Raw genomic sequence first — 16,246 nt, 5'->3', positions numbered from 1 at the left:
GTTGTCCAAACACTATTAAAAACACAGCAGGGAGCCACACCGCTGCACTTTCTGAAAGGTCTGCAATGCCACATCATTTTTATAATCGGATTGTTACTCCCATTAACTTTAAACTGGAACAGGGTTTATTAAAATCTATTAATCTAAACTAACGAACTTCACCAGTGAAGACACATTTTATATCATCACAGGACCTAACAAATATAGTCTTTTACCTACTAAATGTAAACTGCATATAAGAGATAAAAGTTTTACTCACTGGACTTTAAATTGGGATTTTGGCCATTTTTGAATATTAAATATGAAATTCACTGTAAAGTTGATCAGTTTGCCAAAATGATGTGTAAAGTGTATAATTTTGCTGCATTGTTCAGAGTCTACAATCACATTTATCCCCAAAATGCATTCTGCACCACATGGCCATAAGTATGTGGACGGCTCTACTTCTCTCCTGGTTTGGACATTTTAGACAACATTGGACAGATCCTGCAGCAAGACTGAAACCAGGAGACTTTAGGTTGGTACAGCAGCAGAATATTGAGCATGGTGTCACAGTCACATGTTCAGCTGTTTACAGCAGCCCAGTAGCTAACAGGTCACCAGGCGAGCAGATGCTAAGCTAACACGTGCAGCAGTATCAGAGAACAGATGCACGTTTTCTCCAACGCTTCGTCTGGATCATAGACATCAATGAAAACAGGCGGCTCAGTCTGAGTTATGTTAGTGCAGATTTAAATGTCACTGCATCATGACTCCACACAGGGAGAATTCCTTGTTTTAAAGATTCTGAATAGGTAGCAGGTCTAAAAACAGAGTTTCTCAAACTTCTCGGCCTCGGACGTCTTGTTGTCACAGTTCTCTCAAATTCCCAAATTCTTTTTTTTTGTTTAGTTTTTTGCTTTGACTGAAATAATTTGAAGTGTTGAATGGATCTGGAACGAAACTACATTACTGCCAGACCTTTGCTCTGATTCAACAACAATCACTCAGTGAATTACCATGAAATTCAGTTATGAACTGCAACGAGTTTCGAGGCTGCATCGTGTTAATTTGTCTCATATTTGTGAAGATATCGTGACACGCTGAGCAGCTATGATCATCACTGGGCCCAAACAAACGATCAGAACATCAGCGATCTCCCGTGACCCGGTCTGCATATCAGGTGACCCTGTTTGTGTTTGAGAAACTCTGTTGGACGTTGGGACACGTTACAGAAAGCAAGCTGTCAGAGTTCACTGGTTTCACACCAGTCTGCCCACAGTAACTGTGCATGTGAGAAATAGTGTTATACTGAATCTTGTGTTAGGTTCTGGTTAAAATCAGGTCCAGCTTGTGCTCCAGTTTAGGATCCAGTTTTTAGTCCAGTTTGGGACTGCATGATGCCCCCAGAAAGACAGATGTAGAAACCTCTGTGTGTGTGTGTGTGTGTGTGTGTGTGTGTGTGTGTGTGTGTGTGTTGGCACAATATGATGCTTTTTTTTTTTTTTTTTTTTTTTTTTGCATGTTGGGAAGTTCTGAGTTCTCGATCCACGATGACCAACAGTCCAAGAGTCACAGTGTGGGTGATGTACCTGAACACAGCACAGCAGGAGCTTCTGCATTTGTGTGTGTGTGTGTGTGTGTGTGCGTGCAAGTGTGTTAGGACAGGATGTCCAGGGCGACTGTTCCTTTCTGCTTCTTCAAAATGGCGACCGCCTGCTCGTGCGTTGCTCCCTGCAGACTCTCTCCATTCACCGATAGGATCTGGTCGCCTCTTTTCAGACGCCCGTCCACGGCCGCCGCGCCCTGAAACACAGCACGTTTAGAAGCTTATGGCTCTTGGTGTGAATCATATAGATTTACCAACTGTCCTGCTTCCTCAGTCAGGAGCTGTAAGAGTGAAGGTGATTTAAACTTGGATATTGATTATATGACAGACGGAGTATTCCCTTGACATTTCTCGTGGTTTATGGAAAACCTGTTTATTCTATTTGTTCAGATTCATTCAGTACAGTGGTCAAACCACAGTCGGAGACAGACAGGTCCTGACCTTGCTGAAGACGGTCTTGACATAGATCGGCAGGTCTCCGTGAGGACTGCCGAAGCCTCCGACGATGCTGAAGCCGAGTCCCTCAGAGCCTTTCTCCAGGCTGATGCTGCGGGGCCTCGGACCCCTGCGGAGGTGAGATTCATGTTAACCCTACCTGTCGTTTGCACACCTGTGTGTGTGTCTGTGTGTGTGTGTGTACTCACTCTGACTCAGCCGTGTGTGTGTCAGTGTTGGCTGACACAGTGGAGCTGCTCGACAAACTCTCCACCTGAGTGGCGATGGCACTGATGTTGGTGTCTGCTACCACCTGAGACACACACACACGATTTCATTCAGCGGGTTTCCACATTTATCTTATGTGTCAGTGACTTTCCACAGGGACCAGGTCCGTCGTGGTCTCAGTGTCCAGTTTTAACATGGGTTACAAGTTGTACTGGTCCACCTTCAAAATTCCTTTCAAAGTTGGCTTAAGGAAGTGACTTTTAAATGCAAACACTGAATGAGCTGAAACGTGATTGGTCGTCGGACCCAGTGAGGTCGGTGCTGCAGAGAGTTAGCCAACCTGGAGTTAGCGTTAATGTCGGTGCTGGTGTGTTGGCTCCTGGTTATTTACTCCGTGTTAATAACGTTATATTATAATCTGTCTTTGTCTGCTCCTCAAGAGTAAAGAGCACTGCAACTTTACTATAAACCATTATCAGCAACTACACTGAATCAAATCCCAACTACTCTTCCAACAGAGTCACTCAGAGACTTCAGACTAACTCAGAGACAGAGGATGACGTTTCCTCTGAGCTGCCAAATATAAACCGAGTGCGTGTTATCTCAGGGTGACACCTTGTTCAGGACGCAGAAAGAAGAAAGAGGTTTGTTTTTGTTTGGATCTGCTGCAGCCTGATAAAAGCTGTATTAGCATAAAGACCTGTCACACTCCCAGCATGCAACAGTCAGCTGGACCTCACTGATAACACACACAGGTGCAGGTGTGTTCAGAGAATATTTCACATTAATAATCATAATCTCTGAATGTCTGTGTGTAAACAAATCATTTTATCAAGAGTCATCGTGGAGATGGTGTGTGTGTGTGTGTGTGTGTGTGTGTGTGTGTGTCACCTGCAGGCTGATGTTCCCATAGCTGTTCTTCAGCATGGTGACGACCTCAGTGTGTGACAGACCGTCCACACACTGACCGTTAATGCTGACGATCCTGTCCCCGACCTGGAAGGGAATATTTTACTACAGAGTCCTGGCACCTGCTGCTCATATAACCAAGGGATCAATAAGATCATCAGGATCAACATCTGATCAATGTAACAGATATTAGTCCAACTACACCCACAAACAAACCACAACAATAAAATGCTCTTTAACATTTATTACATCTGTAACAGTAAAACGGTCACAGCGACATTTTTCTAAATTTACTGTTAATACTTACGAGTATTTTCAGTGCAGTATTAGTACTTTTACTTAACTTTTACTTCTGTAACAATCTGAGTAACACAGGACCACGTGTCCCTGGGTCTACCTTGAGCCGGTGAGTCTTGGCGGCGACTCCGTTGGCCTGAATCATGGCGATGAAGATGGGGATGTCACCCAGCGGGCTGCCCTTCCCCCCGGCTATACTCACCCCCAGGGAGTCCCGAACGCCCTGAGGGGGGAGGCACAGAGAGATGATGGAGGAAGACCAGAGAAAAAAGATGGAAATGGTTTCAGATTCAAAATTAAAAGAGAGGGAGTTACAGGTCATGAGCTCTGGGTCATGACTGAAAGAACGAGATCGTGGATATAAGCGGCTGAAATGAGCTTCCTCCGCAGGGTGGCCGGGCGCTCCCTTAGAGATAGGGTGAGGAGCTCGGTCACCCGGGAGGAGCTCGGAGTAGAGCCGCTGCTCCTCCACATCGAGAGGAGTCAGTTGAGGTGGCTCGGGCATCAGTTTCGGATGCCTCCTGGGTGCCTTCCTGGGGAGGTGTTCCGGGCATGTCCCACCGGGAGGAGGCCCCGGGGAAGACCCAGGACACGCTGGAGGGACTATGTCTCCCGGCTGGCCTGGGAACGCCTCGGTGTTCCCCCGGAAGAGCTGGAGGAAGTGTCCAGGGAGAAGGAAGTCTGGGTATCCCTGATTTGGCTACTGCCCCCGCGACCCGGCCCCGGATAAGCGGTAGAAGATGGATGGATGGATGGAGTTACAGGAAGTCCTGTTTCAGAATAAGAGTCTCTTCGTTCCATCCACAAGAGCAGCTGAGACGTCTCAAAACATTGTCCTGAACATAATCACCTCACACTCATTAGATGTTCCATTATTTCCTAACTAAGCTCATAAACCAAAGCTCATTATCGGAGCAGAACATTAGAAACCTGTCACTAATCCTTTTGTAGAACATCGGCATTATCTCCAGAGTTTTCCAACAGTAATAACAGTAATGATTATTGTCGCAAAAGGTTTTAGAAAATACATTAATTTGTCAAATCGGCCCAGAGCTGCTGTGATGTAGAAACAGCTTGATAACACAAGATGAGTGTGTGTGTGTGTGTGTGTGTGTGTGTGTGTTTGAGGACTTTACCCTCATGATCTCCACCGTCCGGACACCTGAATCTATTCCTGCACACACACACACAAAGGAGAACAATGAGCATAAACTCAGAAAATGTTTCAGAGACTGATCATTTCATCTGTGCTAATCGACAGACAGGATATCAGTCGTTCCAGTGTCATTAAAAATGACGTCGGCTGACTTGGCGCTGACTCGTGGTCTCTACCTGTGCTGCTGGCAGAGCAGGAAGTGATGTCAGGAGTGGTCTTCAGGTTGTTGTTGAGGGGGAGGGGCCCGGTGGAGGTCGGGGTCAGGCGACCGGCACTAGGAGGGTCAGGTGAGATCAGGGTCTGTGTGAGGGGCGGGGCCACAACACTTGAGCTGCTCCCACTAACATGACTCATCTGAGAAAACACAGTTAAAGGATGAGGCGTCTTCCTAAACATAAGCAAGCTGTTTGTGTGTAAACATGAACTACGGATGCCTGGTTGGGACAAAGTGTCCAGTCCAAATCTAGCATTAGCTGACTAAAGAGTAAATGTGTCAGTCCAGTACACGCTCTGGGTCCTGCTAATGTGACCCAAAGCTCCAGTTCCTCCCAAATCCACATCAGATCCATTCAATCCAAAGGTCCAATCAGGGATCATGCTAGGTGGCTAATGCTACCAGAACCAACAGGTTAGCTTTAGATGCTAACACATCCAGAAGGAAGAAGGCCCCATGTGGATCCAATGTGAGTCCTTTGGCTGCTTTGAACAGTAGTTGGGCAGTAGGTAGCAGAGAGTCATGGGGGGGTAGTATAGCTGAGAGACACCAGGGCCTGGATCTGGGTACCTGCAGGTACCAGACTCTGGGGAACACCTGAGTTCACGCAGCTTTAAAGTCCACCACTACACACACACACACAGACACACACACACACCTGGCTTCCTAGTGAGTTGCGTCTGGACGAGATCCAGGATGCAGCTTTGAGTCGACCGAGCTCCAACAAGACCGGACCTCGAACACACTGCAGGACACAGCAGAGAGATAAATCTGTATAAATCATATATATCATATTAATATGTGACGTTAAATTTCAATGTAAAATAGAAATAGTTTAAGACAAATCTCATTAAAATGAGAAAAATGGGATCTTTTAAATCCAGATGAATTTAAATGATCTCTTTTATTATCTCAGCCTGTTTGACTCTGCAGTACGACAACACAATAATACTGGGCTCATGAGGCTCTGCAGTGAACAGCAGCAGAGACTCATGAGCCCAGTATTATCTACAGGTTTGTATCTGTGGTCCTGCTGCACCAAACACTCACCGCAGCATCTAATGTGGATTAATCCGCCATAGGAAATAGTTCCCATACTCAAGCAGCTCTTTTAGGAGATTAATGAAAAATACACCTGGAGCCAAGAGCCTCAGAAAACACTAAGCACACTGCACAGTGTTTGATTTGAGTCTCTGGCCTCTTAGTTAGAAATACATTTGTTACTGTTGTGGTGTGTGTGTGTGTGTGTGTGTGTGTGTGTGTGTGTGAGAGAGACACCTTCAGTATGGCGGCCACAGCTTCCTGGGAGGCGTGTCTCGTATCTTCTCCGTTGACCGACAGGATCTGATCCCCCTGCATCAGACGGCCATCGAGCTCAGCGGCACCGCCTCGGACCACCTCAGAGATAAACACACCACTGCCACTCCTAACACACACACACACACACACACACACACACACACACACACACATTGTAGTCATCCCCTTATAGTCACAATGCAGGTGTGTCTGTGTGTCAGTTTTTAAGGCAGACCTCTTCCCGACAATGCTGAGTCCCAGCCCTCTACCGCTCTTCTTCTGCAGTTCCACCTTAAAGACGTCCAGGTTGTCCTCGTCTCTGTACTGAGCCTCATCCCTCAGCACCGTCAGTCGGACCTTGGCCGGTGTCTGACGCAGGGCGGTGATCGCCTCCTCGTGGGACGCACCGCGGAGATCGACACCATTCACCTGGAAACAAACGCACACGTAATGTCTAATAATACTGCAGTACTACTGCTTACTTACTACTACTATACCAGCTAATAATAGTAGTAATGCAGTATTAGCAGCTGCAGTATGAATGAGATTAATGAACATCAGGGCAAAGGAGCATCGCCAACAGAACCAGTACTGCCTGTACCTCCAGTATCTGGTCTCCGGCCCACAGTCGTCCGTCTCTGGCTGCAGCTCCTTCTTCATACACCTCATGGATGATTATGGCGTCCTGGGGGGGGGGCAGAGCAGAGTGCAGGTGATTTACGCAGCAGTAAACGTTCTGCTGATGAAGCTCCTCCACTGTTCTCACTGTCTGTGGGGCTGCAAACACACAGAGCTAAACTACTCACAGACAGATCCTTTAAACAAGTACACTACAGGCCTCAGTCCTTATTCTGCCAAAGCTGGACTCGTAAAATGAGGAGTCACTTGTCAGCAGAGACCAGGGCTATGGTGGACTCAGAGGAACAGGAGCAGGTTTTATTCTGGGGACTATCAGGGTTTTGGAGCTGCACTGCCAAAGACCTACACATAAAGGATTCTGTGTTTACCTCTGAAGAAACTGATGCATAAATGATTGAAAACATCTTTTGATAAAACGCCTCAAGGAGACTGTTGTTGCTGAGATTTTTAACAGAGAGGAGCAGCTCTGTGTTTAGAGGCCATGACCTGCAGGGACTCAACCTGTAACTTTACAGAAACATAATTATATTTGTGACTGTTTGTAATGTTTTATGCTTCTGCTCTACTAAAAGCTCAATAAAGCAGCTCCATGGTAAGACCTGTATCACAGGACTAAACTAGTGTGTGTGTGTGTGTGTGTGTGTGTGTGTGTGTGTTACCAGCTGTGTGTCTCGTCCTCCTACGATACTGAGTCCCAGTCCTGATCGACCTTTACAGATCTCCAGCACTGTCTCCTGACCAGGAACCACAGCACAGCATGATGGGTCTGAGGAAGAGGAAGAACCCCTGTGTCTGACCTGGTCGGTTTATTAGGAACCCCTGAACCCCATGTACATTAATGAGGCTTGTTCTCTTTAACACATTCCTGGTTAGTACCTCTGTTGGTGGTCTGCAGGTCGGGGCTGATCAGAGGTGGAGACACTTCTGTCTGTTTACTGTGTAACCTAAAGGACTAAACACACACACACAGACTCAATCAAACGTATTGATCAGCTCAGTGAAGGGGCAAAGAGACCAGATAACAATAGAACGAAACACAGACAGAAAATGAAGCTACGGAAACATTCGATCTGATTTTCTGGCTAAAGATGTAAATTTAGCATTGTGTTGTTACCGGCTGCTCCGGCAAAGCCTTCGGAGCCTGCAGCTCATTTTCTGGAGACTCTGCACCTTTAGGTGTCTGCAGGAAACACACACAAACACACACACTGAGCAGACTGGGTCAAGGAGAAGAGATCGTGTCCTGATTCAGTCTGGAGAAGCAGCTTTCTGCCATGTTTGGAGTAAAAGACAGAGGATGAAATCTGTGTTGACTCGAACACAGGAAGGCTTCACTTTAAATCACTTATTAAATCATTCTGGCTCCTGATTGTAATTTCGTTTTAGTTTCTTGTCAAACATGCATAAATACACTGTTTCTGCAGATTCATGCAATTTCCTTTAATGTGCGTTTTAATCTTCCTTCCTGTGGGACCAGAACCTTTGAGTCCACACAGTGATGAGGGATTGGGAAGGACGTGCACGGTGCCACTGCCTGGTTTCTCTAACGAGCCATGAGGATTTACAGAGTCCTCAACCAGACTTTAATTACTGACTCCTGAATTCATTAACTGCCGCAGCGTGTCGGTGCTGGAAGGGGGGCGCCGTTCAGAGCTCGGTACCTTCTTTGTGTCGGCCTCCATCAGACTCTTGGGGGCGCTGCCGCTGTTGCTGCTTCTGTTTCTGTTCCTGTTGTTCTGCTCGGCTTCATCGCTCGTCTCGTCCTGCACAACAGACCACAGATCAGCTCACAGCATCAATCAGGGATTTGACCAGTGAGACATTTCTACACCCGTGTCTCCTCCACCTGCTGCTACCACACAATCATTTCATGACCACTGATCATCACTGACCGGTGTGTCCGATGACGGGTGGAGCGTCAGACTGTCAGGGGGGCGGGGTCCGTCTGTAGGGGCGGGGGCACCAAGAGGAGCTGGAGGGACATACTGACACACACGCACGCGCGCACGCACGCACGCGCGCACGCACACACACACACACACACACACACACACACACGCACACACGCACGCACACACGCACACACACACACACACACACACAGAGCGTTACTTGAATCCACCAATGTGAGTCGTCCAGTTCTTCCTGTTACCATGTTACATAATCGTCCAAAGCTTCAGGGACCCAAAAACATGTGTCTCAGATAAAAACTGGGAAAATCAAACGACAAAACAAGTTTCAAGTTAGTTTCAGTTGCTTGAATCTTATCCTGTTTCTGTTTTAGGAAATGTATCAACTACTAGTAGTTTATTTTGAAAGATATATAATGCTGTGTAGACATGAATGTGTTTAAGTGTCTTGGCACTAAAAACAAACCTTAAATGTAAAGAAACCAGTGGCAGCATGTAGAACGACTGGTCTCCCAGCAATGCCAACCCATTATTTAACCTTCAGGTCGAAGTTTGCAGACCCCCCCCAGCCTTAACCATGAAAATATAAAATGGCTCTGCTCTGAATAATAAACTAAATCTCCTGTTTTTCTATATAAACTCAATTTAACGTCATCTTTTCTCAGACAGATTCTTTGTTTGAATATGTAAATATTGTTCATTTTCACATTTAACTGCTCAAAATCAAGACCTGAACCAGAAGGACATCAACCTGTCTGACCACACAGGACAGGCACAAAAGAGCATGGTCAAAAGTATGTGGACAATTGTTCATTGTTGGCTACAGGCAGCATCTGTATTAAAGTGTGATGTTACCTCAGGACTAAGAGCAGGGGGAGTCGGGAAGGGGGGCACAGCCATCTGGTTTATAGCGTCTTCATTTCTGCAGAGAGAGAGAGAGATGAGTCCAGGCTGTAGCTGCAACAAACCAGGAGGGAAGGAGCAGAAAATAAACAGAAACATTTTCATCCTTTCACTGAAGAGCTGAAGGAGTTTATATTAAAGTAGAGAGAGCACACGCACACACACGCACACACACACACACACACACACACACACGCACGCACACACACAAAGTCACACAAACACACCTCTCCACTTGATACACATCAGTCCAATTTTTTCAGTATCCCCCATTGTTCGTATATCTGTATTAGAGCTGCGGCAGGACAGGCTACACCTCAGCTGCAGAGACACCACAGCTGCAGACGCACCACAGCTGCAGACACACCTCAGCTGCAGGCGCACCACAGCTGCAGACACACCTCGGCTGCAGGCGCACCACGGCTGCAGAGACACCACGGCTGCAGACGCACCTCGGCTGCAGACGCACCTCGGCTGCAGACGCACCTCGGCTGCAGACGCACCACAGCTGCAGAGACACCTCAGCTGCAGACACACTTCAGCTGCAGACACACCAATGCTGATTCCTTCCAGATTCCAGCTGTGAACATATCACTATTATTGTGCACGTTTCTGCAGTTTTGGGCCCATGCATTGTAACCCATTTTCTGTGAGCTGGGGATCAATAAAAGCCCCTGATGGGACCGGTGCCTTGTTCTACATGATTTTGGAAACAGCTCCACAGGGGTTGGCTGAGAGTGTATCATTGGAAAAACAAGATTTTTCATATCAGCATTTCAACAACTACAACAACAGGCCTCCAGGGCAACAGAGCAGAAAATGACTAAACCAACAACACATCTCCAAAATCTGCCAACGGACATGAAGGAGGAGGCGATAGGGGAGATGATACCTGGAGTCTGGCACCAAGACATCTGCTACATGGCAGCATATGGTACGAATCCACCATCAGGGCACTTCAAACCCGCCGTGGAGCTGTTGAGGCTGGCTCGTTTGATTTGAGGCATCAGCAATAAATGGAGCCATCTGTGGAGCTCCCAGATTAGCATCAAAGGAAAATCACTGCAGGAAGGCAAGATCCTCATCCTGGTTTCACTGTTATTCAGCAGAGTTGGTGCTCAGCACTGACAGAGGGATAAAAGTGGCATTTCCATTGTGGGTGTTAAAGCTCAGAGGAACCATTGAAGTAGGAATGAAGTAAGAAGGAAAATTAAAAACCTACAGAAGGAATGACAATGGATCATTTTCAGGATCATATAACAAAACATCAGTCAGGAGCAATTCTCTGGGTGCATCCAAACAAAACACTGGATCAGACATTCAGAACTTGTCCAGAGCGCATCCACCCAAGTGTTAACGAGGACCAGAAAACCCGACCATGGTCTGGTCCTGATGGAGGAAGCTCCAAACAGCTGCAGAGGACACATCAAACAGTGTCGGCCTGTCGGGCTCAGAGGTGTGTTGTTTAAAACATGAATTAAAGATCTTTTTTATTAACGCAGGTTTTCTTTTAAAGGAGTTCACATAAACTGGAGACGTATGTGTGTCTGCATGTGTGTATATACAGTAAAATCAAATGGATTGTGGCCTATCATAAGATACCTCTGCACTACTATCATCAGTAAAACAGTCATCTGTTAGAAAAGGATGTGGAGAAAAACAAAACAAAAAGTCAAAACTGCCATTTCCTGTGTTCCTCTCTTTCCTCTCAGTGAGTGACATATCCGTCTGGTAGCAGCTGCTGGGAGCCTTCGATTTCACCTGTTCGTCCACTCTCAGGCCTTTTTCTGTCATTATATTTTTCTTGGCTTCATAGGAAAAGTGTTTCTCCAAACGGTGGAAACACAGATCTACTCATATTTCTGAACCAGGCTGTGAAGGACAGAACCGTCTCTAATTCTTGGTGGATTTATTTACACTGAGGCTGAAAATTGCCAAATCTCTTTCTGTCTGTTTGTGTTTGATAAAACGTTTTTTCCGCTTCTCTGCAGTTTATTTCTGTCAGTGCTGCGTTCACTGTCAGCAGACAGGAGGTGGAAAAGGATCCCGATACTGTCAGGGGGCATTCAGGGTGACGGAATAATAAAAGAACCTCAGCACTGTAACGACAGTGTTGTGTTCTTGAAATGGGAGTGATCGGCTGATTTTTGTCTCAGTCTGTTTCATTCACTGAGAGAAAACATGGAAAACAATCAGTTCCTCACACTAACAGGATGTAAAGACAGAAAAGTCTGTAGCCTGACGATGAAGGAAATCATGTATTAAACTTTAACAGGGAATCATTATCAGCTCTGCAGGATCATTATCATCTGTCATTCTGTCAAAAGATCTGTCTGATTAAATGTCTGCTGTTAAATCATCAGCGATTAGACGACGACCTCTTTGCCCTCAATTTACGTCACATTATAAATGAGTTATTAAAGACAGAAAGAACATGAGAAGAATCCACAGGCAGAAGCAGAAAAAGAAAAAGGCTGCGACAGTGGAGGGCAAACATCTGTCTACACCAACAGTTCACAAACATATCCTCCAGCTGTTTTCATCCAACATCCCCCAGCTGTTTTCATCCCGCATCCCCCGGCTGTTTTCATCCAGCATCCCCCAGCTGTTTTCATCCAGCATCCCCCGGCTGTTTTCATCCATCCCCCAGCTGTTTTCATCCAGCATCCCCCAGCTGTTTTCATCCAGCATCCCCCGGCTGTTTTCATCCATCTCCCAGCTGTTTTCATCCAACATCCCCCAGCTGTTTTCATCCATCTCCCAGCTGTTTTCATCCAACATCCCCCAGCTGTTTTCATCCAGCATCTCCCAGCTGTTTTCATCCAGCATCCCCCAGCTGTTTTCATCCATCTCCCAGCTGTTTTCATCCAACATCCCCCAGCTGTTTTCATCCATCTCCCAGCTGTTTTCATCCAACATCCCCCAGCTGTTTTCATCCAGCATCTCCCAGCTGTTTTCATCCAGCATCCCCCAGCTGTTTTCATCCATCTCCCAGCTGTTTTCATCCAGCATCCCCCAGCTGTTTTCATCCATCTCCCAGCTGTTTTCATCCAACATCCCCCAGCTGTTTTCATCCATCTCCCAGCTGTTTTCATCCAGCATCCTCCAGCTGTTTTCATCCATCTCCCAGCTGTTTTCATCCAGCATCCTCCAGCTGTTTTCATCCATCTCCCAGCTGTTTTCATCCAGCATCCCCCGGCTGTTCTCATCCAACATCCCCCGGCTGTTTTCATCCAGCATCCTCCAGCTGTTTTCATCCATCTCCCAGCTGTTTTCATCCAGCATCCCCCGGCTGTTTTCATCCAGCATCCCCCGGCTGTTTTCATCCAGCATCCCCCGGCTGTTTTCATCCATCTCCCAGCTGTTTTCATCCAGCATCCCCCGGCTGTTTTCATCCAGCATCCCCCGGCTGTTTTCATCCAGCATCCCCCGGCTGTTTTCATCCAACATCCCCCGGCTGTTTTCATCCAGCATCCCCCGGCTGTTTTCATCCAGCATCCCCCGGCTGTTTTCATCCAGCATCCCCCGGCTGTTTTCATCCAGCATCCCCCGGCTGTTTTCATCCAGCATCCCCCGGCTGTTTTCATCCAGCATCCCCCGGCTGTTTTCATCCAGCATCCCCCGGCTGTTTTCATCCAGCATCCCCCGGCTGTTTTCATCCAACATCCCCCGGCTGTTTTCATCCAGCATCCCCCGGCTGTTTTCATCCATCTCCCAGCTGTTTTCATCCATCTCCCAGCTGTTTTCATCCAGCATCCCCCGGCTGTTTTCATCCAGCATCCCCCGGCTGTTTTCATCCAGCATCCCCCGGCTGTTTTCATCCAGCATCCCCCGGCTGTTTTCATCCATCTCCCAGCTGTTTTCATCCATCTCCCAGCTGTTTTCATCCAGCATCCCCCGGCTGTTTTCATCCAGCATCCCCCGGCTGTTTTCATCCAGCATCCCCCGGCTGTTTTCATCCAACATCCCCCGGCTGTTTTCATCCAGCATCCCCCAGCTGTTTTCATCCATCTCCCAGCTGTTTTCATCCATCTCCCAGCTGTTTTCATCCAGCATCCCCCGGCTGTTTTCATCCAGCATCCCCCGGCTGTTTTCATCCAACATCCCCCGGCTGTTTTCATCCATCTCCCAGCTGTTTTCATCCAACATCCCCCGGCTGTTTTCATCCAGCATCCCCCGGCTGTTTTCATCCAACATCCCCCGGCTGTTTTCATCCAACATCCCCCGGCTGTTTTCATCCAACATCCCCCGGCTGTTTTCATCCAACATCCCCCGGCTGTTTTCATCCAACATCCCCCGGCTGTTTTCATCCAGCATCCCCCAGCTGTTTTCATCCATCTCCCAGCTGTTTTCATCCAACATCCCCCAGCTGTTTTCATCCAACATCCCCCAGCTGTTTTCATCCAACATCCCCCAGCTGTTTTCATCCATCTCCCAGCTGTTTTCATCCAACATCCCCCAGCTGTTTTCATCCCGCATCCCCCAGCTGTTTTCATCCATCTCCCAGCTGTTTTCATCCAACATCTCCCAGCTGTTTTCATCCAGCATCCCCCAGCTGTTTTCATCCCGCATCCCCCAGCTGTTTTCATCCCGCATCCCCCAGCTGTTTTCATCCCGCATCCCCCAGCTGTTTTCATCCCGCATCCTCCAGCTGTTTTCATCCCGCATCCCCCAGCTGTTTTCATCCCGCATCCCCCAGCTGTTTTCATCCCGCATCCCCCAGCTGTTTTCATCCATCTCCCAGCTGTTTTCATCCAACATCTCCCAGCTGTTTTCATCCCGCATCCCCCAGCTGTTTTCATCCCGCATCCCCCAGCTGTTTTCATCCCGCATCCCCCAGCTGTTTTCATCCCGCATCCCCCAGCTGTTTTCATCCCGCATCCCCCAGCTGTTTTCATCCCGCATCCCCCAGCTGTTTTCATCCATCTCCCAGCTGTTTTCATCCAACATCCCCCAGCTGTTTTCATCCCGCATCCCCCAGCTGTTTTCATCCATCCCCCAGCTGTTTTCATCCAGCATCCCCCAGCTGTTTTCATCCAGCATCCTCCAGCTGTTTTCATCCCGCATCCCCCAGCTGTTTTCATCCAGCATCCTCCAGCTGTTTTCATCCAGCATCCCCCAGCTGTTTTCATCCCGCATCCCCTAGCTGTTTTCATCCAGCATCCTCCAGCTGTTTTCATCCAGCATCCTCCAGCTGTTTTCATCCCGCATCCCCCAGCTGTTTTCATCCAGCATCCTCCAGCTGTTTTCATCCAGCATCCCCCAGCTGTTTTCATCCCGCATCCCCCAGCTGTTTTCATCCAGCATCCCCCAGCTGTTTTCATCCAGCATCCTCCAGCTGTTTTCATCCAGCATCCCCCAGCTGTTTTCATCCAGCATCCCCCAGCTGTTTTCATCCAGCTGTTTTGATCCAGTATTCTCCAGCTGTTTTTTATCCAGCTATTCATTATTTTTGTCTCTACGGAGAAAAACCGGCTCCTATGACGAGTGTTGTGATTTCTGAAGCTGTGTTTATTTTCCATTAAACTTCTGTTTTGCAAACCAATGAAGTAGCGTTTCTCCTTTATATTATCACACTCGCGGTCAGACGTGCAGAGGGCCGGGCCAGCACAGCACCAGTTAATGGTTTCTGTGCTCCAGGCCTCTGCCCCCTCAGCGCCCCGTTGCTCACTGCTGTGGCGACCTCTAACCGGAGATAAATCATTCAGCGGCGGCCCATGGACGCGTCTGTAACGAGATTTCGTCACCTGGCTGAACACAGTGAGAGCGGCAGTGTCCTCCTGCCTCGACACGCCGACCGGATCCAATCATTCCAAAAAACACCGTCATGGTGCAGTGAGCTCGCCAAACACAAGCTGCAGACGTCTGACACACAGGGAATCATGGGAACAGACACATCAAATGTCACATGATCAACAACTGAAAATACTGTGTGTATTTCCTGTTGAGTGGGTTCTGCTGAGTGGACGGGGCCTCACACAGAAGGTTTATCAGAACAGGTTATTTCACCTCCTGTACATAAACCTGTCACTTAGAATTATGTTGGTGTCTAACTAATGATTTATACAATTTTTAATGACGTCTCATCTGACTTGGTGTGAGTCAGTGTCTTTCCATGATGAGGTGCAGTGTCTTCTGCTGCACCACATGTGCAATGGGCCAAATGTAATTTAGATGAAGTGACTGTTCACGTTTATTTACGGTTCATGAAACACTGAAATTCCTGTGCATCTCTACAAACAGACACATATCTTCACCTCGGAGACTGAGCACATTACAATAAACCAGAATTAGATCAGCCGTATGCTGGCAGTATTAGCACTACTGCAAATGTTACTGCATTAAGCAGAAAAACTGAAACTTGGCTGTAATAATCCACTAAAGGAAATGATATTTGCACTTTTACTGAAAATAAAACTCGTCACAGCTCACAGCTGCTCTGCTTCCACTGATTTCACTGCAGGAGCTGTGAATCAGTGTGTAACAGCAGCAGCATGTTTATAGCCCTAAAAAAGCAGCTGTCAGTCCACAATGTGTTCGTTCAAAAACCAGCTCCAAAGGCCGAGAGTCTGTCTCTGTCACTGTGGATGTGGCTTTGGAGCTGGTGTTCCTCTGTCAGTTTTGTGGATCAGGGCTTTGCAGGAAAGTTTTCAGCCTGTCTCGTCTGA

General features: G+C 47.5%; 1 protein-coding gene across 3 annotated transcripts in view; it reads right to left on the bottom strand.

Moving 5' to 3' along the window:
• Positions 1-1,473: 1,473 nt before the first annotated feature.
• Positions 1,474-16,246, bottom strand: part of patj (PATJ crumbs cell polarity complex component) — a 75,956-nt gene continuing 61,183 nt past the window's right edge. For all 3 annotated transcript variants that reach the window (XM_026323120.2, XM_026323122.2, XM_026323121.2), the window contains exons 32-48: positions 9,531-9,597; positions 8,658-8,750; positions 8,427-8,528; positions 7,880-7,945; positions 7,642-7,717; positions 7,425-7,531; positions 6,728-6,811; positions 6,362-6,555; positions 6,106-6,253; positions 5,486-5,572; positions 4,790-4,967; positions 4,594-4,631; positions 3,558-3,680; positions 3,143-3,247; positions 2,233-2,336; positions 2,030-2,153; positions 1,474-1,785 (exon numbers count right to left, since the gene is read on the bottom strand). In XM_026323120.2, the coding sequence (XP_026178905.1) occupies positions 1,639-1,785; positions 2,030-2,153; positions 2,233-2,336; positions 3,143-3,247; positions 3,558-3,680; positions 4,594-4,631; positions 4,790-4,967; positions 5,486-5,572; positions 6,106-6,253; positions 6,362-6,555; positions 6,728-6,811; positions 7,425-7,531; positions 7,642-7,717; positions 7,880-7,945; positions 8,427-8,528; positions 8,658-8,750; positions 9,531-9,597 (1,843 nt within the window). In that variant the 3' untranslated portion in view covers positions 1,474-1,638. The remainder of the gene's footprint in view (positions 1,786-2,029; positions 2,154-2,232; positions 2,337-3,142; positions 3,248-3,557; positions 3,681-4,593; positions 4,632-4,789; positions 4,968-5,485; positions 5,573-6,105; positions 6,254-6,361; positions 6,556-6,727; positions 6,812-7,424; positions 7,532-7,641; positions 7,718-7,879; positions 7,946-8,426; positions 8,529-8,657; positions 8,751-9,530; positions 9,598-16,246) is intronic.

Source organism: Mastacembelus armatus, chromosome 4 (assembly GCF_900324485.2).
Source record: "Mastacembelus armatus chromosome 4, fMasArm1.2, whole genome shotgun sequence".
Classification (NCBI taxonomy): domain Eukaryota; kingdom Metazoa; phylum Chordata; class Actinopteri; order Synbranchiformes; family Mastacembelidae; genus Mastacembelus; species Mastacembelus armatus.
This window is presented reverse-complemented; position numbering and strand designations above follow the sequence as displayed.